The 24,993-nt window shown below is 40.0% G+C and overlaps 1 protein-coding gene across 5 annotated transcripts in view; it reads left to right on the top strand.

The window, feature by feature from the left end:
• The first annotated feature begins 7,893 nt into the window (after positions 1-7,893).
• The window catches only part of NPEPPS (aminopeptidase puromycin sensitive), a 104,099-nt gene continuing 86,999 nt past the window's right edge, over positions 7,894-24,993 (top strand). For 4 of the 5 annotated variants that reach the window (XM_059908641.1, XM_059908640.1, XM_059908639.1 and 1 more), the window contains exons 1-2: positions 7,894-8,294; positions 17,882-17,966. In XM_059908641.1, the coding sequence (XP_059764624.1) occupies positions 8,037-8,294; positions 17,882-17,966 (343 nt within the window). In that variant the 5' untranslated portion in view covers positions 7,894-8,036. Of the gene's footprint in view, positions 8,295-17,881; positions 17,967-20,293; positions 20,313-24,993 lie in introns of those variants that run through there. The other variant, XM_059908642.1, reaches the window with a different exon arrangement.

The raw sequence follows: 24,993 nt of genomic DNA, 5'->3' as shown, positions 1-24,993 counted from the left end.
ATCAGAAATTCTTCTCTTCATGGCTTTCGTCACTGCTTTGCAGTTAATTTTAGGCAAATTACTGCGTCTATCTCTGTCACTTTCTGATCCTTTTTATTTGAAACCCCTTATAAAAATAATTAAAAAGAACAAAGCAAAAGGAACTCATTTTCAACTTACTCTGCCTATCCTTAAAATTTAAGTTTGAATCCTAGTGTTTGTAATACAGCATATTGGGCTTCTCTGTCCATTTACCATGAGGGTGGGGAAAGTTAGGGAAAACTAAGGCCTTAAAGACTTTACCATTTAATTTTAACTTCTTGTTTAGGAGGCTAAAACAAGTGTCTGCTTTCAGGACTGCAATTTGTAAACTTCAAGTCTGAACCCAAGCTGGATAGAACTATAGTATTCTAATTCCTGGAAAAAATAAAAGGGGCTTGTAAACTAAAGAAAGTGATTTACTCTGTCAGACAGTAAGAATAGCACTATCTGTAAAACAGTGACTCCTTTTTCTCTCTTCTACCTTTTCAATTCCTTTGATCCTGTCAGCCTCCCCTCCACATATGATATCCTCTTAAATTGAGATAAGATAGTGATGAATCACGTTAGTAAAAGTACATAGGGCCAAACAAAGATGTCATATTTTGGCATCACTTGGCACTGAGACACATTAGGACAGGGCAGAAAGAGTTCAGGATTTCCTGATGCAAAATTCCTAAAACTGTGGTTCCCACTAAGTGGTTAATGTAGGTTTGGGGCAAGAAAAATACAAATCTCTCCTGAATGTTGGAGTTGTGCCTTTTTGCCTGAAGAGTTTTGTCTTTTTTTTTTTTTTTTTGGCCTGCCCTAATTCCTGATGTCAGGTCCCCAGGGTATCTGTGCTCTGCCTCATTCTCAGTGAATGTATATTTTATACAGTGTGATCACACTTTGAACTAAAATAGACCATATCTAGAAATCTGCTGGTACAGCTTCCCAAGGACTAAAGAATATGAACAGTTTGAATTGTTTTTTGTGTCTGTGGCTTCTTCTTGAGTCAATTCACAATACAGAGATGTTACCCTCTAGATTTTATTTAGGAAAAAAAAGGCATCAGATCCCAAAGGCTAGCCTCCATACCGAGACTATTTTCCTAGTAAATGCAGAATATCTGCAAAGGAAAGGGGCCTAGATGCCTACTTTTCAGTCTCTCTTCAGCTCTGGCATTATTTTTTTTATTGAGGACAAGATAACTTTCAGTTCAGTCCTGTGCGTAAGCAGGCCACAAGCCAATTTCTAGTTCCCCCTACGCTTTTCAAGTGTTTATTAATCTTGAATTCAATGCAAATCCTGTAAGGAGGCTGGCAGCAGCAGATTTTCATCCTCAGTTATTTAAGATGTGGCTAAAACTTCAAAGGCAAATTGCTCTCATAAAATCACATCCTGTAAGACGTGATTTCACCAGGTTGGCAGGCCTTAGTGTTCTGAGTATCTTTTCTTCACCCCACCCTTAACCTAGGGCTGGACAGAGGTGAGATTATTCTCTTTGCTAGGTATGGGGTCAGGTCTTGAAGGAAGACTAATTCTGATGTAAATTCTTCTTGTCAGGGATTTAAAAAACAAATAGAAATAGAGCCAAGGGTGGAGAAACTGAGGCTATCTGACTGTTGCCAAGTTGCTGAGACTAATCCTCTTGGCTACTTCACTGGTCTGGTTCAACCTAAGCCCTCACTATTTTTTTTTGGATTTGAAGTCAAGGCAACACCATTGCTAAGTCAATTCCAGCATGCCAGCTCCAGAACACTGTAACCTTTAAAGACTTGGGATTCCGTGGGAAATGTTGTAGCAGCATTCCAGAGACCCACGCATCAGACACAGACGTATGCATTCTTCCCTGCAGCAGGGGGCGTTGGCCTTACTCCCTAAGTGATGTCCTCAAGAGTCCGGTGGCTGATCCTTCATAAGAGGACAGGGTCTAGAGAATGGACTTGAGGCTATGTGGAGGGGAAAGAGTAAGATGTGACAAAGTGAGAGAGTGGCATGGACATATATACACTACCAAACGTAAAATAGATAGCTAGTGGGAAGCAACCGCATAGCACAGGGAGATTAGCTCCGTGCTTTGTGACCACCTAGAGGGGTGGGATAGGGAGGGGGGAGGGAGGGAGATGCAAGAGGGAAGAGATATGGGAACATATATATATGTATAACTGATTCACTCTGTTATAAAGCAGAAACTAACACACCATTGTAAAGCAATTACACTCCAATAAAGATGTTAAAAAAAAAAAAAAGGACAGGGTCAAACAGGCTCATCTCAACTTGAAGATCACCAGCAAAGGGCCTGGGTTTAGTCATGTAGTTGCCCAGTCACTTGGGATTGGTAAATAATCCTGGAGTAGTAGTAGTGAAAAAGGAAGCAGAAGTACTGAAAAAAAGGGGGGGGGGGAGGGTCTAGAAAGGAAGTAAGACAGGTAGAAATGCATGACTTTTTCAACTTCCTGATGGAAAGATCCAAGAGAAATAAAACTCTTTCCGACTCTGAGGACCTTTCTTTGGCCATATTTGGAGGTATATAATGTCATATTGCCACTCTCAAATAAATAAATAAATGAACACATACAGATATACACACACATACATATATCACCTGTTACATCAAATTTAGTTATTATCCATCAGTATAGTACACATTTTAAATAAAGCATATGGAATTAATCTACTCTCTTTCATGAAGAACACAGGATGGGTAGGCAACATTCCATCTACTCCCCACATTTCCAACGGTCATTCCAACAGCCATTTTAAGTTAGAGAAAAGAGAGAAGCTGGGATCTCATGGCATCAGCTTCCTATGGATTACTCTCCAACTTTTTGTTTCCCTGGTTTTTGGAACCCCTCCACCATCTTCCACAGGTAAGACTCATGTTAGTGGAACCGGAGTTACATGCTTGAAACTGACATTGAAGGCTATAATTCTAAGTTGAGGCTAAATAGTAACAGTAATGCTTTGTTTGCATCTAATGTGGTGGGTTTTATAATGGCCTCCCAAAGTCTTCCACCTGTTTCTCTTCCCCTTTCAATGTTCCATGGCCAGTGTGTCTTGCCCCTCTGCCTGAATATATTGGCTTCCTAACCTAATTCCTTTATATTCTCTTTGCTTTGAAACGTCTCTTTCAATTTCTTACATTTGCTCTGTACAGTTGACCCTTGAACAGCATGGAGGTTAGGGGCACTGACCACTCCCTCCAGTCAGAAAAATCCATGTATAACTTTACAGTCAGTCTCTGCATCTGAGGATTCAATCAACCACAGATCATGTAGTCCTATAGTTTGTATTTTATTGAAAAAAACCCACGTATAAGTGGACTCGCACAGTCCAAACCTGTGTTGTTCAAGGACCAACTGTATATCCTTTACTCCAACTTTTTATCTACAACTCGTGCTGTGAAGATCATTCTGATATTAAGCACATGATAGGACTTCCCTGGTGGCGCAGTGGTTAAGAATTTGCCTGCCAATGCAGGGGACACGGGTTCGATCCCTGGTCTGGGAAGATCCCACATGCCGCGGAGCAAATAAGCCTGTGCGCCACAACTACTGAGCCCGCGCACCACAACTGCTGAAGCCCACGCGCCTAGAGCCCGTGCTCTGCAGCAAGAGAAGCCACCGCAATAAGCCCGCACACCGCAATGAAGAGTAGCCCCCGCTTGCCACAACTAGAGAAAGCCCGTGCACAGCAATGAAGACCCAACGCAGCAAAAACAAAAAACAAAAAAGAACATGACAGACTTTTTTTTAAAAGAAATTCCCAAGCCACAAGTAAAATAATAATACTTTTCTTTGAGAAAAGCATGTATTATGCACTTATCTGCTTTACAAATGTGGAAACTGAAGCAGGGAAATTATAAGACTTGCTCTAGGTCATATATAAAAATTGGGACTATGTCCTCAGACTCTCAGACTAGTGCTTTAAAACTAAAGACAAAAGGGACTAAGATCAAAATGAATTTGATTGGTTTTTTGCTTTCTCTTTATTGAAGGATACAACTTGCATAGGTTTTTTTTCATTTGCAGATTTTCAAGGGCTTTGTTAAACAGAGAAGTTAACAAAAAGAAATCTGTTAGAAGTACCGCTAATGGCCTTGAGATATTACTGACTTCCCTACTCTTTCTGAAGCCCCATTGGAGGGAAATTAATTTCCAAGAGCCTTAAACATCATTTAAATTATGCCAGAGAAGACTGCCTGGAGCATATGTTAGATCCTTAGTCTTCTTAATGGGAACTACATGCTACCTTCCATTCCTCTATCCCAAGTAGGCCTGGGTTCAATCTTGACTTGCTGCATTGGAACCTCGTGGGTCATGGGACTAGGGATGTGGCCAAGTAAGATTCTCCTCATTACTGTTGCCATGAAGACTATGGCCCTCGTAGGTTTTTTGTTTTGTTTTTGTTTTTTAAATCATTTCTGTGATTTTATAAAAGAAGCTTGCTTCTAGCCTTAGGTTCACATAGGTTCTCTGTGGAGCACACAGCTTGTATACAAAGGAAAGGCTACAGACTGGGTAAAATACTCTCTCTTGGTCAGTTGGTTAGTTGGGTCAATAAAAATTGAGATGTACTTTGTGCAGGGCTCAGTACTAACAGTTACAAAAGAATAAGAAGTCAAGCTTTTGCTAATAGTATATCTTAAAAAGATATCCATATAAGACAAAAATACAATTACAGAAAAACAGAACAAGTACAAATAAGTCAGCAAAAGCCAGTACTTGAGAGCTGATGGGAAATGGGTTACAGTTGGGTGGAGTTAGTCAATGAGGACTTTCTGGAAGAGGTGAGTTTTGAAGGAAGGGAGGGGCATGGGTTTGCGAAGAAGGATGAGGAGGCCTTTCCAAGCAATAATGCATGAGAAATGGTAGAGAAGAGAGTGAGCAAGCTCTAAGGACCAAGTGGTAAACAGCTTAGCTTGCTAAGACTGGAGAATCTATGTTAAAGGGTAAGGAGAAACAAGTCGGAGAAAATGGTAAGGACAGTGCATGAAGAGCCTTAAATGGTTATATATCAAATTTGCTTTAACAGAAAAGAGGGAGCCTCAAAGTTTCTTGCATAATGAAAATAACTTTTTAAGAAGCTGAGGTACAGATGAATTAGAATAAAACAAAACTGGAGAAGTAGAAAATAGGGGAGATGCTGCAAAATTTTCCAGGAGAGAAAAAAAATGGCTGGGTCCTAATGCCAGCTCTGCCATTTATTAGCTATATGACCTTGGGCAAGTCACTAAATCTCTGTGTGCCTGTTTTCTCATCTGTAAAATGGGGATAATGGTGTCCACCTAACAGAATTGTTGAATGGATTAAATGAATTAATACATGAAGTGTTTAGTAAGCACTCAATACATTAGTATGCAATTATTAATTACATTATTAATATATTAGTATTATATTATTATTTTATGACCAAAAAGTGGTCATAGAAATGCATCCATGTAACAAAAGGCCCCATCTCACATCTTACTTTGAAATGATTGCAGCTTTTCAGTCTGTTCTAAAAGGTATGTAGGATTCAGAGGATAGGAGGGCAGGCCTAGTGTCCAAGACTGTGCTGATCAATATGATAGTCACTAGTCACATGGGGCTGTTGAAAACCCAAAATGTGCCTAGTCAAAATTGAGATGTGCTGTAAATTGAGATGTGCTGTAAATACACACTGGATTTCAAAGCCTTATTATAGAAAAAAAAAATCATATACATTTATTTTTTTGGCCATGCAGCTTGCGGGAACTCAGTTCCCCCACCTGGGATTGAATCCAGGCTGTGGCAGTGAAAGCCCAGAATCCTAACCATTAGGGACACCAGGGACACTAGGCCTCATTAAAACTTTTTTGTTGATTGCATGTTGAAATGATAATATTTTGGATATATTGGGTTAAATAAGATGTATCAGTTTCACCTTTTTCTCTTTTTTTTTGAATTTAAAGTTACTTAGCTGGCTTGCATTATATATATATATATATATATATATATATATATTTTTTTTTTTTTTTTTAAATAAATTTATTTTTGTCTGCATTGGGTCTTTGTTGCGGCGAGCAGGGGCTACTCTTCGTTGGGGTGTGCGGGCTTCTCACTGCTGTGGCTTTTCTTGTTGTGGAACACGGGCTGTAGGTGGGTGGGCTCAGTAGTTGTGGTGCACGGGCTTAGTTGCTCCGCGGCATGTGGGATTTTCCCAGACCAGGGATCGAACCCGTGTCCCCTGCACTGGTAGGCGGACTCCCAACCACTGCGCCACCAGGCAAGTCCCTTGCATTGTATTTCTATTGAACAACGGTGGTCCAGTACAACGTTCAGCACTGAGTTTTAAAAATTAAACGGTTCTACATGAGAAGGTTCTATAAAGGAATATGGGGAATTATAGATAAAATCTCCTTGTCCTTGACACTTTAAAACATATATTTAAATATACACACATTTATATGTAATTAATATATATTTATATTAAAAATATATATACCTCAATTTGCGAGATACCTACAAAACTGAGGGAGCCACAGCTAATTTACCTTTAAAGAGGCCACAATTGGTAAAGGGTCTTTTATTTTATTATTATTATTTTTTTGGCCCCACCACGAGGCTTGCGTGATCTTAGTTCCCCAACCAGGGATCTAACCCAGGCCCTGGCAGTCAGAGCACAGAATCCTAACCACTGGACTGCCAGGGAATACTCAGGTCTTCTATTTTTAAAAAAAAAGCAGAAACAAAGATGAAAACAGAAAAAAGGTGAAACACATCTTACTTTTGAACATTAAATCATGAAAACAAAAATCTTCTAATTTCTGAAATCACACCCTCAAAGGTCCAAATCTTATTGGTTTAAGTAACCTGAATTACTAAAGGTTTTCTGACAAAATTTTTCATATCATCCCTTGAAGTTACTACTTAAAATAACAGGAATAATTACGGCCAAAGAGCCTCCTATCAGGGTTTTCTGCTGGTCTGGAGGTAGAAATCTAGTTTGCGGTTTTGCTCTGAATTGATATTTCAACATTTTGCCCTGACTGCACTGACCAACTACATAGGCTTCTATTTCCAAAGACAGCCCGGGGATTAGCGGGGTGGGGGCAAAGAGAGAGAGAGAGAGAGAGGTGTGTGTGTGTGTGTGTGTGTGTTAGCGGGGTGGGGGGAAAGAGAGAGAGGTGTGTGTGTGTGTGTGTGTGTGTGTGTGTGTTAGCGGGGTGGGGGGAAAGAGAGAGAGGTGTGTGTGTGTGTGTGTGTGTGTTAGCGGGGTGGGGGGAAAGAGAGAGAGGTGTGTGTGTGTGTGTGTGTGTTAGCGGGGTGGGGGAAAGAGAGAGGTGTGTGTGTGTGTGTGTGTTAGCGGGGTGGGGGGAAAGAGAGAGAGGTGTGTGTGTGTGTGTGTGTGTGTGTGTTAGCGGGGTGGGGGGAAAGAGAGAGGTGTGTGTGTGTGTGTGTTAGCGGGGTGGGGGAAAGAGAGAGAGGTGTGTGTGTGTGTGTGTGTGTGTTAGCGGGGTGGGGGGAAAGAGAGAGAGGTGTGTGTGTGTGTGTGTGTGTGTGTGTGTGTTAGCGGGGTGGGGGGAGAGAGAGGTGTGTGTGTGTGTGTGTGTGTAGGGGGTGGGGGGCCCTCATGCCTTTTCTGTGCTTCTCAAACCCTTCCGGGCTTCTTCCGGCTCGCAGGCGGCCTGCTCCCCGCAGCGGCGTAGACAGGTGCAGCGCCAGCAGCCACCTCCCACCCCCAAGGCTCGTCGGCTACCCTACATCCCGCCAAGCTGGCCGCGCCCTCGCCGCTCCGCCCCCTACCCGGCGCGCGCGCGCACACCGGCGGAGGCGCGCCCGTCCGGCGGGGCCGCGCACGCAAACTGCTGCCGCCGCCGCCACCTCCTCCCTCCCTCCCTGCTGGCCCTCCTCCCCTTCCCTCCCCTCCGCCCCCTTCCCTGTAGGCAGCCGGCCCGGCAGCCCGCGCGTCCGCACTGCCTGCCTCCCGGCCCCTGGCGCTCGGGCTGGGTCTCTCCCCCGCCCCCAGGCTCCCCCGATCGCTCTCCTCAGGCGGTCGCCGGCGCTCGGTGGATGTGGCTGGCAGCCGCCGCCCCCTCCCTCGCTCGCCGCCTGCTCTTCCTCGGCCCTCCGCCTCCTCCCCTCCTCCTTCTCCTCCTCAGCCGCTCCTCTCGCCGCCGCCGCCTCCACAGCCTGGGCCTCGCCGCGATGCCGGAGAAGAGGCCCTTCGAGCGGCTGCCTGCCGACGTCTGCCCCATCAATTACAGCCTTTGCCTCAAGCCCGACTTGCTGGACTTCACCTTCGAGGGCAAGCTGGAGGCATCCGCCCAGGTACGGCGACCCTCGGGCGCCGGGGGCGAGCTGCCGGGCAAGCAGTTAGGCCGCGCCCACGGGCTGGGCTGGGGGCCCGGTCGGCCGGGCGAGCGGGCGCGCGGGCCTGGGCGCTGCGGACCTGGGGCTGGGGGGGCCGGCTCGGGGACGGGCGCGCCCCTCTGGGGCGGCCGCGGGGCGCCCGGGCGGCTGTGCTCTGCCCTGCCGGCCTGGGGCCCGGGCCGTGCTGCAGGGAGCGCCGCGGGAACCGGCCGGCCCGGCCCGTGTGCCCCTCGGGGCCAGCACACCTGTGTGGAGCCTCCCCCAGACCCCGGCCCTTCCGGGCTTGGTCGTGGTCTGGGAGAGGCTGGAGGGTGTTGGGGAGGCCAGAGGGGTCATCGGAGTCCATGCTCAGCCTCCTGACTCAGTTCTTTTCTCTCGTTCTCCCTACGCCCCATGAGGACACATTGGAAGGGGCAGTCATCTGGGACTCCGGCTGCCTCGCGTTAGCCAGGAGGGGAGATTCTAGAAGGGGGAAGAGGGTGAGAAGGAGAATGTTAATCCCGGGCAGCCTTGCTGAGTTCTCCCCGCCTGCTCCGGCCCAGGGGCTGGGTTTCTAAGATGATCCGCCCCCTCCCCCTTCTCCTTTCCCTCAAGTGACAGTGCAGCATTGACTTTGTTCTCTCCTAACCTCTAGAGAAGCTGAAGGAGGACCCCCATCTCCTCTTTTCCTTCCATCTTCCTAGCTTTGCAGCCTTTAAAGCAGGTGGATTTATTGCTACAGCGATGGTTGCTTAGCAGTACCCTCCTCTGAAAGAAGCTATTAGTGTTAGCATACCACCGGTGAAAATATTCCATTACTCTTCATTGCAGTTTTTGGTGAATCATGCTCCCCCCGCCCCTCCCCCCGCAGATTATCTAAAGTATTGTTTGATTTTGGAGATCATTAGTATTGATGCCCTACAAAGATCCAGAACAATAGACATTTGTGATACCATGTTATATGATGTGTTATGTGAAGTCTGTAATGAAAAATGGGAACTGTTTAGTAGTTACCTTTAAAAAGAATGATGGTAAATATATTTTGTTTCATTTCTTTTCCTACTGCAGTCAGGGGGAAAAAATCAGTAGGCCTCAACCTTAAAGAATAGGGTGTATGTAGCAGCGAAATGAAAGAAATGTAGACTAGCCTAGCGTTCGAATGAATTGAAAGTTGGCAGTTGTTTTTGAAAGCCGAGTACTCAGATTGAAAATATGTCTAAAAGTGTAGAATTAAAAAGTATACTGTCAGATTTGGAGTGCTTGTATGAAAGCATGAGGGCTCTGTTGTCTGGCTGCATCAAAAGGCAAAACTTACCCCTGTGGAAGTCAGGTGATTTAAAAATTTTCCATTAAGAATATGAATCAGAATGAGTGCATCTTGGGTCTAAATTAGGATTTGAGAGGGTTATTTGGGAGACTGTTTATTTAAGCCAAGTGACTAGAGTGTTTGATATATATTGGCTGTGGGCAGATGGGAGGGATTGTAAACAGTAGTGTGTCTTGTGACTTGGCAGACCTGCGGGAAGAAGGACCTAGCAATGAATGAGTTTGCATTATGTGAAAAGACTAACATTAAAAAAAAAATCATTTGTTTCTTTACCCCAATAGTTGGTGTACCCCATAATGCATTCATAATTTTGAGAGGTATACATATTTAGGGAAAAGTTTCAGAAAAAATATTATCAGTAATAAAGATTTTCAAATGATTATTTTATTGGGAAATGACAGTTTTATTTGTGTTAGGGTATAACAACAAGCGGTGACATGCTTCTCCTTACCCCTTTTCTGCTTGCTTTTGGAAAGAAATGAGAAATAGGTGGTGGACTGGTTTGGGCCACTGAAGGAGCATGTGGTAATGTACTAGGTATTAGCAGGGACTCGTTAATTTGATACAAGGAAATAAGTGAATCTTTTTTTTTTTTTTTTGTAACATTAAGTTTTCAGAGCTTTTCAGAAAATTTTTTTCAGGCAAGGTGGCAACACAAATGAAAGATGGCCTGATAGAGAATTCTAACAGGTTTTATTAAAGGATGACTGGACTTTTTAATTGTATGCTTTGCCACCTTTGGAAGTGTAAAGAGGAGTTAACATTAGTAAAAAGTTAACATTAGTAGTAAAAAGCATGTATTGATGTTTTTGAAATCCATAGATTGGAGCAATAAGTTTAACTTGTGGCATTAGGTGGTATCTGATTATGGAAATATAAAAATGTGGACAAAATTATATCTCTAGAAGCCTAGATTGATAATCGGTATTGTGTCAGTTCCCTAACAGTTTGGAATTACATTGCACAAAGTATGCAAGTTGCTTGGTTGCTTTAGTTGCAAAATTTTATGATAAGCTCAGAGTATTTGTACAGGTTACATATTAGAAACTTAGTGGATTTTTAACCTGGTCTGGGGTGTGGACTCCTGGGGAAGATGAAAATTAGTCAATGTGCAGTGATTTAAAAGTAGTTGTCGTTTACGTAAGTGAGTGTGGTCTAATTCAGCAGGTTTTGAAAATGTGTTATCATGGGCCTAGAAAAATGGGACATTCCCTTTCCTCTCCTTTTACATTAGGATATTTGAGAGGAACAGACTTCGTAGCTATTTAAAATTCTGACTCTCTTGCTTTGTGGATAATTAATTTAAAAATAGATTACAAGTTTATGTGAGTGGCTGCAGTTCCTGGTTATGAGTGTATAGTGGTTTATACAGTAATTCTCTTATGGAAATATTTCACCTGTGCCAGAGAAATTAACTTTATCCTTCAAGGCCAGAAGTCAGGATATACTAAACAATCCCTGGCCTCCGCCAACAAAATATTCATGATGGTGATGACTAAATTGGCACGTAGAGGAGAGTTACAGATACAGGAGATTGTTTGGCAGGCTAAAACTTGGCACCTAAATGGATGTTATTGTCACCCTGTGTTATGGAATTTTCTGCCCAAATTTTGCAGATATTCTATGCAGTCATTTTAGTGGTTTTTTATTACTTAAAACAGATAAAGTTAATTAATTTGTACAGCATTGTGCTAGATCACTAAATGGTCTTAAATTTGAAAGATCGGTCATAAGGAATTGAATTTGTTCATATTTTCTATTCTGTTTCTTGAAATGTATCAATGAGGAAACACCTGAGTATAAGAAGCTTTTGTATGGTAAGTTTTATCCAGTATCATCTGGCAATGAATTTTGCAGTGAATTTTCCAGATAAATGAAGCTTACCCTTTGAGGCACTCAGACTTTAAAAAATATGTAAATATTTTGATGGAAATGTTTATCTTTTTAAGCTCCATAATTCCTCATAATCTAGGTTTCTTTCTTTTTTTCTTTCTTTTTTTTTTTTTTTTTTAAGAATTTCACTTTTTTATCTGTTAATTTATTTATTTATTTTTGGCTGTGTTGGGTCTTCGTTTCTGTGCGAGGGCTTTCTCTAGTCGCGGCAAGCGGGGGCCACTCTTCATCGTGGTGCGCGGGCCTCTCACTATCGCGGCCTCTCTTGTTGCGGAGCACAGGCTCCAGACGCGCAGACTCAGTAGTTGTGGCACACGGGCTTAGTTGCTCCGCAGCATGTGGGATCTTCCCAGACCAGGGCTCAAACCCGTGTCCCCTTGCATTGGCAGGCAGATTCTCAACCACGGCGCCACCAGGGAAGCCCCTTTTCTACTTTTTCTAAACACTGGACAGCCTTCTAACATGTCATTGATACTTATAACCATAGATTACCCAAAACTGTGTACTATAATTTATTAGTTTCATATCTTTAAAGTTTTTTTGTTTGTTTTCCTTACTCTCAGGTTATTATTTGCTGCTTATTGTGCCTTGTTGCTCCCTATTGTGCAATTTCTTCCCTCTTCTATTTTACTGAACTTGATCTGAAGAGGTCTAAGTAACCAAATAAACAAGCTTGTTTGAGCTTAAAATTTTTTTCTAAGTGAGGGTTTGATGGATTCTCTTCTGAGTGAAGGGTATGAGCTGTATTGTATGGACTTTGTATCATCTATTCTGGCTTCCATAAAGGCTTTTTTTTTTTTTTTTTAAACTTCCTGGTTCTTGATGATTGATATTGTCCAATACAACAATACAACCTGGATAAATGCAGTCTTGAGTAGTAAATTATCTATGAAACTTCTCTGAACTTTGCTACATAAATGAGCCTGTTCTTACTGTAAAGTAAATCTTATTCTAATCTGTATTTGAGTCAGTGGCAAAGGACTGAGTCTTCAGATAGCTGTTTTGTTGTTAATTGAGATTAGTTCTCTAGATCTTGGAGATTCCATTTTGAACACCATACAAGTATGTAGTTCTCAGTTTATTTGGCCACTTGCAATCACTTTAAAATTTTATTTTAAATTAGGAAACACTTTAAATACAGAGAAGTAACCACCACCCAGATTTAGCAGATATTAATGTTTTGCCCCATTTGTTTTAGCGTGTACCTGATGTTTTTTGGAAAATAAAATGTCACAGATACCACTAAAGTTCATTTCCATCTCTTCTCACCCTCACCCTGAGAGGTAAATTCTCTTTTTTGGTAGGTATTATTCCTATGTATAGTTTTAAAGTTTTAGGGTGTACAAAAGTAGCTACAAACAATAAATAGTAATGTTCTGTATGTTGATGTGTTATGTTTGACTTTCTGCAGCTTGCTGTTTTTAATGTCTCTTTTGTTAGAAAACTCAGCTCAATTTGTGTTTAGTAATTATTTGATCCTTATTGTCTTTAGAAATTATAGCCCTATTCCACAAAGGCAATGATTATTACAAAATTTTAATGATGAAATCGCTTTTTAGGCAAAGTGACTCAGGCTTCAGACTGACTGGTATTTGCAATTATCACACTGGAGATTTCCTTTTACTAAAATCTCAGGATTTTAGCAATCAGAAAAAAACCCTTTTGGGTCTTTCTAGTACATGTAAGGTGTGTTCCTGAGTGATTGTAGTAAAGACTTACTCAGGAAAAAAATTGTCTCAGATTGCCGCCTTCCTAGCTCTTAGGAAACTTCCATTGTAAAATTGTTACCAGTGGTCAAACTGTCTCTTCAGTAGAACCATTACTTAGCATTTGGTTCAGTTGAAGTACAGTCTGTATGGGACTCCAAGAAGACTTAACTAACCCTGGGTTTGAATCAAAGAAAGGATACACTAACGTTCCATTCATTAATAGCACCAACTGGAAAAGTTGAAAATAAGCTTGTTATCAACACAATTTATATGCCAGTTTTAACATTCTGCTTCTATTTTAAGTTTGGAAAGTGAAGACTTTTTTTTTTTTTTAAAGGATTTTTTAAAAAAATTATTTATTTATTTATTTATATTTTATTTTTGGCTGTGTTGGGTCTTCGTTGCTGTGCGTGGGCTTTCTCTAGTTGTGGTGAGCGGGGGCTACTCTTCGTGGCGGTGCGCGGGCTTCTCATTGCGGTGGCTTCTCTTGTTGCAGAGCATGGGCTCTAGGTGCGTGGGCTTCAGTAGTTGCGGCGTGTGGGCTCAGTAGTTGTGGCTTGCGGGCTCCAGAGCACAGGCTCAGTAGTTGTGGCACACAGGCTTAGTTGTTCCGCGGCATGTGGGATCTTCCCGGACCAGGGCTCGAACCCGTGTCCTCTGCATTGGCAGGAGGATTCTTAACCACTGCGCCACCAGGGAAGTCCAGTGAAGATGATAATGCTGAAATTCCTTTGATTTATTGCCTGCTTTTTTTAAAATTAAAGTATAGTTGACTTACATTATTACCTGTATTTTTGACAGTGGAACATACAGGTAGTATTCAATAACATGATGATGTTAGTGTGTAAGAAATCTTATTGAATCATTAGGTCAGTGCTCTTGTTGGGAAAGCATCAAAAAGATCAGTGTGGTTGGTTGAGTACTTAAGCATACGCTTAAGTCCACATGGATGTTTTAAATTACATTCCTTGGTTGGTACATAGAGTATGCTGATATCCAATATAAGATATAATATGTGCTATATAATACAGCACATAGTTCTTAAATTTTATAGCATTTTGATTAGGTACTTTATAGACTGTTAGGTGCACATTTAGTCTTGGTCTCTGTGCATGTGGTTTTTTTTTTTTTAAATTTATTTAATTTATTTATTTATTTTTGGCTGTGTTGGGTCTTCGTTGCTGCGCGCCGGCTTTCTCTAGTTGCGTCCAGCAGGGGGCTACTCTTCATTGAGGTGTGCAGGCTTCTCATTGCGGTGGCTTCTCTTGTTGAGGAGCATGGGCTCTAGGCACGCGGACTTCAGTAGTTGTGGCATGTGGGTTCAGTAGTTGTGGCTTGCGGGCTCAGTAGTTGTGGCTTGCGGCTCTAGAGTGCAGGCTCAGTAGTTGTGGTGCACAGGCTTAGTTGCTCCGCTGCATGTGGGATCTTCCCGGACCAGGGATCAAACCCGTGTCCCCTGCGTTGGCAGGTGGATTCTTAACCACTGTGCCACCAGGTAAGCCCTCTGTGCATGTGTCTTAATAATGTCATCTATTAAGTGATTACTATGTATCAGGCACTAAGTGGTAAAAACCCTTTCTTTGGATTATCCTGTTGTTTAAAATGCATCTCTAGGGGCTTCCCTGGTGGTCCAGTGGTTAAGACTCCATGTTCCCAATGCAGGGGTCCTGGGTTCGATCCCTGGTCAGGGAACTAGATCCCGTGTGCCACAACTAAGACCCGGCGCAGCCAAATAAATAAATAAATATTAAAAAGAAAAAACAACAAACATGTAACTAAGCCACTGTTATTAATAATTTTGTTGGCTTAAACATCAAACTCTGGAAGGTTTTTATTCATTTTACCCTTTGGAGCACACCCCAGTGCTTCATTTCTGTGTTTCTGAAAATTTTTTTAAAAGTCAGTTTGTGAATAGGCAAAGCATTGTTTTTTTCTTTTTGTTCAAACATAGTGCTGTAAACAGCCAGTTGGGATGTAAAAGTTTTAGTGCTGTTTAGGTATGTTCTGGTGAAGTAAACAGTGTGAAGGAATATTACCACTTACAAAAAAACCCAAAAAAACCAAAAACCAAAAATACTGTTCACTAAATGGCATTTTTGTTTAGAAACAGGAAGATTTATGAGAATTTTTTTTTTTTTTAAATAAGCCAGAATAGTTTCACTTTATGTGTTAGAGATTTTGACAGTCTGTTACAGGCTTAAGAACATACTATCTGTAACTTAGGTCAGGTAATTTTAGTTTAATGTTAATCATGTTTATGTATTGGTTATTAATAAAATAATTACTCTTAGGTATAGCTTTTTCATACAGATTTTATATTACTCTGTGTCCTTACCTAGTTCTGTGGTCTGTTCAGTGACACTCAAGGCACTGTTGGGTTTTGTTTGGTCTATACAGTGTTTTAGAAAATTTTGAATTAGTTGTCATCAATTAGAAATTGGGAGATTGCACATGAAATCTGAATTTGTGGCTTTTTTTAATTGGAAGATCTGTCAACACTGAGTCTGTTTTTTATTGTATATAGCAATAATTGGTTAGCTCCAAGAAATGTCTACTTCCCCCTTCCTTTACACATAGCTTTCCTTTATGCATAGCCTTCACCTGGCCTACTGTACTCATCTGTTTCGTTGGCCTCTGTAGGCATTTGTGATTTAAGACATCTGTTATTTTTGTTGTTTTAGACTTAGACCATTCAAACGTCTGAAAATGAATTTGAGATTTTGTGTAATGCAACAGTTATAGAAAAACAAGGTTACAACCAAGTGGAAAATGAGCAAGGGTTATGAATGAGCAAGTAGGAGAGGAAAAACTTAAGGGTCAAAAAAGAAAGAAAGAGAGGGAGGGAGGGAAGCAGGGGTGGGGAGGCAGAGGAAGAGAGACAGAGAAAGAAAGAAAGAAAGAAAGAAAGAAAGAAAGAAAGAAAGAAAAGAGGTAACTAATATTACTAGTAATCAGAGAAATTCTAATTAAAACAATAATGGAATACCATTTTTTAAAATAAATTTACTTATTTATTTTTGGCTGCATTGGGTCTTTGTTGCTGTGCGCAGGCTTTCTCTAGTTGTGGCGAGTGGGGGCTACTCTCCGTTGCTGTGCGCGGGCTTCTCATTGCGGTGGCTTCTCTTGTTGCAGAGCACAGCTCTAGGGCGCTCGGTCTTCAGTAGTTGTGGCACACGGTCTTAGTTGCTCCATGGCATGTGGGATCTTCCTGGACCAGGGGTTGAACCTGTGTCTTAACCACTGCGCCACCACGGAAGTCCCTGGTATACCATTTAATACCCACTAGATTGTCGAAAAATTTTTAAGTTTTTTGGAGGTTGCTGAAACTGGGATTTCTTTATTCTTTGCTTATCGGAGCGTGCATTGAAACTACTCTGGAGGATAATTTTAGCAATTCTTGGTAAAGAAAATGGGTGCACAAGAAAACATGGGCCAAGATGTTTATTGTAGTACTCTTTTACATAACAAAAAAGTGGAAATAACTTAACTTCCTTCAGGGAGGAAGTGGATAAATAACTGTGGTTTATTTATAGAATGGAATACTACTATGCAGAAGTAAAATTAATGAGTTAGGTTTACATCTATCAGCATTTACCTATCTCAGAAATAATGTTAAATGAAAAAAACAGGTTGCAAAAGGTTATACACACTTTTGATACCATTTGTGTAAGATTAAAAACATTGTTTGCTGATCTTTATATATGTAACAAAAGTACTAAACATACATGAGAAAGATATACATTAGCCTTAGGATAGTGGTTATCTCTAGGGAATGAGGAAGAGAGGAAGGGACTTTCATTATATCTGTATTTTATTTTTTGGATCTAAATCAAGTAAGACAAAGTCTTAAAAGTTTATTTAATCTTGGTGGTGAGTCATTAGTGTCTGTTATATTCAAAATGTTTCTTTGGGAAAACAATTTAGAGAGTGTTTTATGAAGTTCTGACATAGTTTATGATACCAGATTTCTTCCTCTATCCTTACAAAAAGAGGGGACCCTCATGATGGTTTTGATGTGCAGGTTGAAACACATGATTAATTGCAACATATAAGAAATGTTTCCTAATTAAAATTTTTTTGAAATTAAAAAATTTAAGAAGTTGTTTTAAATCAAGATTTAAGTAGAAAAAAATGGCTTTTAAGCTCATTGGTCAGATCTTTGAATTCTGTGAAATACCTAAGTATTTATTATTGCTTTTAATATAATCCAGATATTATAATATAATCTATTTAGAACTAGTCATTAATTTCTACCATTGATGCATATATATTTAGTGTTGGTTTAAGTGATGTATGGCAAGGGTCCCCAACCCCCGGGCCTCGGACTGCTACCAGTCCGGCCTGTTAGGAACCAGGCTGTACAACAGGAGGTGAGCAGTGGATGAGGGAGCGAAGCTTCATCTGCTGCTCCCCATCGCTCCCATTACCGCCTGAAACCTGCCCGCCCGCCCCGCCCCCGCCATCCATAGAAAAATTGTCTTCCACGAAACCGGTCCCTGGTGCCAAAAGGGTGGGAACCACTGATGTATGGGTTTTTAAAAATTGCCTATGACATATTTTAGGCCGAGATGAAGATGTACGTATTATTAACCTAGGCTATTTCTGACATTGCCGATTTTTTTTTTTTTCCACCTTAGGTGAGGCAGGCAACCAATCAGATTGTGATGAATTGTGCTGATATTGACATTATTACAGCTTCATATGTACCAGAAGGAGATGAAGGTAAGCGCTGTTTTCCCTTTTAATTTGCTGTCTCTGTTTATGTATAATATGTACTTGAATGTGCTTTTGTGTGTGTGTATACATAATATATACACTTGCAAATTAAGATATTAATGTTTGTTACTTTCGAAATAGGAAAATTCTTTAGATGTTCATAGGAGATATTTGAGTAATGTAAGATAAAGGAAATGTAACAATTTAAATTCTACTTCAAACATTAACTTATTTTGTGACCCTAGGCAGATCACATTTCATGAGTGTAAAATAAATATAATACCAATCATATAAAACTGAAGAGTTATTTAAAAATTAAGTACTTTGAACATGAAAAGTTTCTCAAGCAGGCTTAGTTCATATGGGGTTTTCTTAAAGTTTTTTTTTTTTTTCTCTTGAAAAATAGATTAAAATTGAGATAGTGTTACTCATAATTGGGAGGAAAATATTTGCTTTATGAGATCAAATGTGAAGGTTAGAAACTAGATGGAGTTAATTACAGGGGAAGAATATGTTTAAAAGAAACATGGTATAGAATGTGAGGGAACTCAGCATCTTTAAAATAAGAACTATTTTGGACCTTGTAATTACAGTAAGAATTAAATTAGATAATCAGTTTTGGCCTGAATTCTTATTCCCACATAAACTGCATTTTAAAAAGTTATCAAGTTTGGTATAAACTCACAAGTGTATTAATATTGGATCTGAATTACTTTTTACTCTTGACTTCTCGACATTCCTTGTTAAAATGGCTTATTGGTTAGCCTCTACTACTCAGACTTTTCCTCTTAGAAAGTCTTCTCATTTGATATAAATTAAGTTAGAAATTTGACCTTTTAATTTACATTTTGTATTGCTATTTCCCTTCTTTACATTATACTGAAAATAAGCATACAAGTAACATTTTAAGGCCTGGCTATATTTATTTTGTGGATTTTTCTTAAAATATCTTGTCCATAGAAAGATTAAAAAATGTAAGTAGCAGCTGAGCATATTATTGCCAAGAAGTACTTATGTTCAGTTGATCGTAATTGAGATCAGCTGCTGCCATTTTAAGTTAGAGGAACAGATCCTTCAAATGGACTGTGAGTGCCAACTTTAAAAAAATTGTTTGGTAAATGAAAGAGAGATTGTTTAATTTCTTTAGCTGAAGAAAAATGGGAGCACCTTAGCTAGGCATATCAAGGCAAGCTTTCTTTGTTGTAGATAGAGAACATTTAAATTCAATATAGGGTTTTAAAATGTTGTCAAGTTTAGATAGGTAGAACTAGTAAAATAAGTGTGTACCCTCCAGCTGGCATGGTTTCAGCTCAGGTTTGTTTTTTTATCCTCCTCTACTGAAATGCCAGGAAAGAATTCAGAGAATTTAAATGTTTGAATATGCATAACTGAATGGTGCCAAGCTCATAATGATCTGAATCTTAAGGAAGCAGTGTTAGTATTCTCAATGAAAATTCATACAGTAGAGAGGATTTGGAGAGTGATTCATATAAAACATTAAATTTTTTTAGATACATAAAATATTTTCTTCAGAACTAGCTAAGGTACATTTCTCAATTCATTCTCCTATAGCGGTAGGAAATACCTGGAGTCGTGTAAACCCATTTAATTTTAGAGTATAAGAGAATGGGGAGTTGTATTAATTTGGTGTTTTAAGGAGTCAGAACAGATAGATTTGGCCTTCCAGATATATACATAGCTTAATTTTGCCCTTAGCTAGAGAAGCATTTCTTGATTTTTATCTTATTAGGAGAGTATAACATTGTTTCTTTAGAAACTAATAGTTGTGAACTTGACTGTCAGCTCCTTCCAGGGCTGTATGCTGGTGGCAGGGTGATAAATGGATTAATAGGAGAGATACCATTTTTTAACCCAGCTAATCTCATCTAGTACCTATTTATGATTGCCTTCTGGAAGACTGTTTTACATATCTGTAGCCAAAATCTTGGTGCTTTAAGGTAAAATCAGAAAATTATTTGAAGGCATGAAGTTGTTGCTTCTTTGTGTAAGTTTTTAATTGATGAAAAAGGCCATCTTGTGATATGTGCAGTAACCCAGAAAGATCTATTGGCTTGTGTCTTTTTTAAACTAAGGCACTGCCTTTTAAACAGAAATTATTTATTTTAAAACCTATTTGAAATCTTTGTAATATTTTTTAAAATGAGAAATCAGTAAGAAAAACGGCTGAAAACTGTTTTTTTACTGTTCTGCACTTCAAGGGTTGGTGAAATCATTAGCACTTAAGCCAGTGCAAGGAATGCACCTCCCTACACAGTGCAGGGATTAGTATTGTCATCAGCTTCTGCAAGAGAAATACGAAACTTTTGAGTGCCTGAACTCAGGTCCTGACAGGTAAAGAGTCTTTTAATTTATCATTAATAGTTGATGGCTTGGGCATAACCACATAGAGAATGATCACTTGAAAGTTTTGTACCAACTTTTGCCTTAGTATACTCTGTCAGGTATGTGTTTGCAGAATTAGCTGTGTAAGAAAAAGTTTTTCCATTGGTTACATCATATTTCATGCAGAGTTCTAATATATAGTTTCAGATCCACCAGCATCACTTTGGTTTATCCATAGAAGGCATGTAAATTTTAACACATTTATTCTTAAAGTAGGATTGTATATTTCAGTGTTACGCATATGTGCGTGTGTGTTTAATGGAAGGATAAAACAAACAGCTTAGAAATACTGCCAAATATTAATTTTGAGCAAAATTATTCACTTCAAAAACAGGAAAGGTTCCTCACACTTGATCATAAGCTTTTATCCAACTGTTAGTAATCTATATTCTGTCATACAATTATGTGTGGATTAGTAAAAACATTAATAAACCATCTTCTCTTTGCAATAGAATTGTTCATGGCATTGTTCTGAAAATACATATGTGAATAATTAAGTGCTAGCCCTCAAATCAGGAGGATTGAAAGAGAAGGGAATATATCCCTTTCTAATACAAATGTATTGAAATATATCGTATTTCATAGGAAATTTTCAAAGAAATCTGAGTATAACTTTAGTTACGCAAATAACAATATAGGATAGGGGCCTAAAACCAAAGTTACTGTGGGGTTAAGCAAATAACAACCTTGAATGAATTGGGCTGGATGTAGGAAAATAATGTTTGGGCAGAGGCTGAACCAAAGAGTCCATGTTTCACGTAAATCTACTAACATTTTAAAGAACTTTTTCTGGCCAAACAGAACATTTTTGTGGGCCATATTGAGTTCTGTTGATTTTGCAACCTCTAAAGAGGGATTCCAGAGAACTGTGGTGTGTTATGCATATTCTTTATCACTTGGACATGAAGATAAGACTTGAACATAGTTAGATCCCTGGTCGGGGAACTAAGATCCCACATGCCACGCAGTGAGGCCCAAAAAAAAAAAAAAGAGAGAGGAACTTCCCTGGTGATGCAGTGGTCAAGAATCTGCCTGCCAATGCAGGGGACACGGGTTCAAGCCCTGGTCTGGGAAGATCCCACATGCCACGGAGCAGCTAAGCCCGCGTGCCACAACTACTGAGCCTGTGCTCTAGAGCCCGTGAGCCACGATACTGAGCCTGCGTGCCACAACTACTGAAGCCCGTGTGACTAGAGCCCGTGCTCTGCAACAAGAGAAGCCACCACAATAAGAAGCCCATGTACCATAACGAAGAGTAGCCCCCGCTCTCAGCAACTAAAGAAAGCCCGTGCATCAGCGAAGACCCAATGCAGGCAAAAATAAAGAGAAAGAAAAAGGAAAAAAAAAAAAAGAAAAAGTTTTTTTTTTTTTTTTTTAAAAAGAGGGGGGCTTCCCTGGTGGCGCGGTGGTTGAGAATCTGCCTGCCAGTGCAGGGGATGCGGGTTCGAGCCCTGGTCTGGGAGGATCCCGCGTGCCGCGGAGCAGCTGAGCCTGTGAGCCACAATTGCTGAGCCTGTGTGTCTGGAGCCTGTGCTCCGCAGCGAGAGAGGCCGCGATAGTGAGAGGCCCGTGCACCGCGATGAAGAGTGGCCCCCGCTTGCCACAAGTAGAGAAAGCCCTTGCACAGAAACGAAGACCCAACACAGCCATAAATAAATAAATAAATATTTAAAAAAAAAAAAAAAAGAGGAAAAACCCTTATGAGATTCTAAGTTCTTAATTGAAACTGATATAAATTATGTATATTATGCCATATTACTATTAAATATGTTAAGCAAATTGTTTTAGTTTGCTATATGAGTTCCAGTGGTATGTACTTGTAAAAAATTCAGAATCTAGCATAATAGCTCTTTTAGGTAGCTTTTAGTTTTTCAAGCACTAAAATGGCTTTTTTTTTTAAAAAAGAATTTCACTTACTTACTTTATTTATTTATTTATTTATTTATTTATTTATTTTTGGCTGTGTTGGGTCTTCGTTTCTGTGCGCAGGCTTCCTCTAGTTGCGGCAAGCGGGGGCCACTCTTCATCGCGGCCTCTCTTGTTGCGGAGCACAGGCTCCAGACGCGCAGGCTCAGTAGTTGTGGCACATGGGCTTAGTTGCTCCGTGGCATGTGGGATCTTCCCAGACCAGGGCTTGAACGCGTGTCCCCTGCTTTGGCAGGCAGATTCTCAACCGCTGCGCCACCAGGGAAGCCCCAAATGGCATTGTTTTTGAGAACTTGTTTTTATTTTGTCTCTCGTTTATTTACTATTCCCAAGTATATTGAGTTTGGGGATTTTATTTATTTGTTTGTTTGTTTATTTATTTATTTATTTTACTTAGAACTCCCAGATTCTCTGGGATGTTCTTTTTTTTTAAATCTTTTGCCCATGCTGCGCGGCCTGTGGGATCTTAGTTTCCCAACCAGGGATCGAACTTGCGTCCCTTGCATTGGCAGGGCAGAGTCTTAACCACTGGACTGCCAGGGAAGTCCCTGGGATTTATTTTATTTTATTTTATTTTTTTGGTCATGCGGTGAGGCTTGTGGGATCTTATTTCCCTGACCAGGGATTGAGCCCAGGCCCATGGTAGTGAAAGTCCCAAGTCCTAACCACTGGACTGCCAGGGAACTCCCGAGTTTTGGGAATTTTGAAAATAAAGTCTATTATGTGCTATTACTGTTCTGAAGAATAGATGAATTAATGCATAAGCTAACCATAGTGTCCAGGCTACATTGAGGAACCAAATATTTTCCCAGTTCTTTGGTAACTATCAGAGCTGCCTGTTTTCTGAATTAAATTTTGTTGATTTTATTTTTTTAATTAAAATACTTTATTTTTTAGGGTTTTAATAAGTTCAGTACAAAATTGAGTAGAAAGTACAGAGATTTCTCATATAGTCCCTGTCCCCACACATACAGCCTGTCCCACTATCAGCATCCCAAACCAGAGTGGTGCATTTGTTATAGTCAGTGAGCCTACATTGACCTCATTATCACCTAAAGTCCATAGTTTACATTACAGTTCACTCTTGCTGTGATACATTCCATGGGTTTTGACAAATGTATAATGACATGTATCTACCATTATAGTATTGTACAGAATTTTTCAGTACTCAAAAAATCTTCCGTGCTCTGCCTATTTACCCATCCCTCCGCTTGGCAATCACTAATCTTTTTACTATAGTTTTGTCTTTTCTAGAATTAGATGGAGTCATCCCTTTTCAGATTGGCTTCTTTTACTTAGTAATATGCATTTCTTCCATGTCTTTTCATTGCTCAGTAGCTCACTTCTTTTTAGCTCTGAATAATATTCCCTTGTCTGTATGTATCAGTTTTTTTATCCATTCACCTGCTGAAGGTCCTCTTGGTTGCATCCAAGATTTGGCAGCTATGAATAAAGATGCTGTAAATATCCATGTGTAGGGTTTTGTGAGGACATAAGCTTTGAACTCCTTTGGCTAAATATCAAGGAGCATGATTCCTGGATCCTATGATAAAAGAGTTTAGTTTTGTAAGAAACTAAACTTACAAACTTTGTGTTTAGTTTTGTAAGGAACTGCCAAACTGTCCTCCAAAGTGACTGTCATTTTGGATTCCAGCCAGCAATGAATGAGAGTTCCTGTTGCTCCACATACGCCCCAGCATTTGTTGTTGTGTCTTGGATTTTGGCTATTCTATAGGTGTGCAGTGGTATGCCATTATTTTAATTTGCAGGACCCTAATGACTTCATGTTGATCATCTTTTCATATGCTTACTTGCCATCTATATATCTTCTTTGGTGAGGTATCTGTTTAGGTCTTTTGCACAATATTAGTTGGATTGTTCTTATTGTTGAGTTTTAAGAATTCTTTGTACATTTTGGATAACCGTCCTTTATCAGGAGTGTCTTTCACAAATATTTTCTCCTACCCTGTGCCTTGAATTCTTATTCTCTTTAATGTTGTCCTTCTCAGAGCAGAAGTTCTTAATTTTAATGAAGTCCAGGTTGTCATTTATTTCTTTCGTGGATTGTGTCTTTGGTGGTGTTGTATGTGAAAAGTCATCACCATACCTAAGGTCAATTAAATTTTCTCCTGTGTTATCTTCCAGGAGTTTTATGGTTTTGCATTTTACATTTAGGTCTATAATCCATTTTGAGTTAATTTTTATAAAAAGGGTAAGGTCTGTCTAGATTGATTTTTTTTTTTTTTTGCATGTGGATGTCCAGTTTCCAGCACCATTTGTTGAAAAGATAGGTCCATTGTATTGCTTTTGCTCCTTTGTCAAGATCAGTTGACTATATTTATGTGGGTCTGTTTCTAGGCTGTCTGTTTTGTTCCACTGATCTATTTTTCTCTTGTTTCTCCAGTACCACATCATCTTGATTACTGTAGCTTTATAGTAAGTCTTGATGTTGGGTAGTGTCCTCTGACTTTGTCTCCTTCAGTATTGATTGGGCATTCTGGATTGTTTGCCTCTCCATATAAACTTTAGAGGCAATTTTAAAATATCCACAAAATAACTTTCTGGGATTTTGATTGGGATTGGTATTGAGTCTGTAGATCAGGTTGGGAACAAGAAATATCTTGACGGTATTGAGTCTTCTTATCCATGAACATGAAATATCTTTTTATTCATTTACTTCTTTGGTATCTTTCATCAGATATGA

Source organism: Balaenoptera ricei, chromosome 20 (assembly GCF_028023285.1).
Source record: "Balaenoptera ricei isolate mBalRic1 chromosome 20, mBalRic1.hap2, whole genome shotgun sequence".
NCBI classification, from domain to species: domain Eukaryota; kingdom Metazoa; phylum Chordata; class Mammalia; order Artiodactyla; family Balaenopteridae; genus Balaenoptera; species Balaenoptera ricei.
This window is presented reverse-complemented; position numbering and strand designations above follow the sequence as displayed.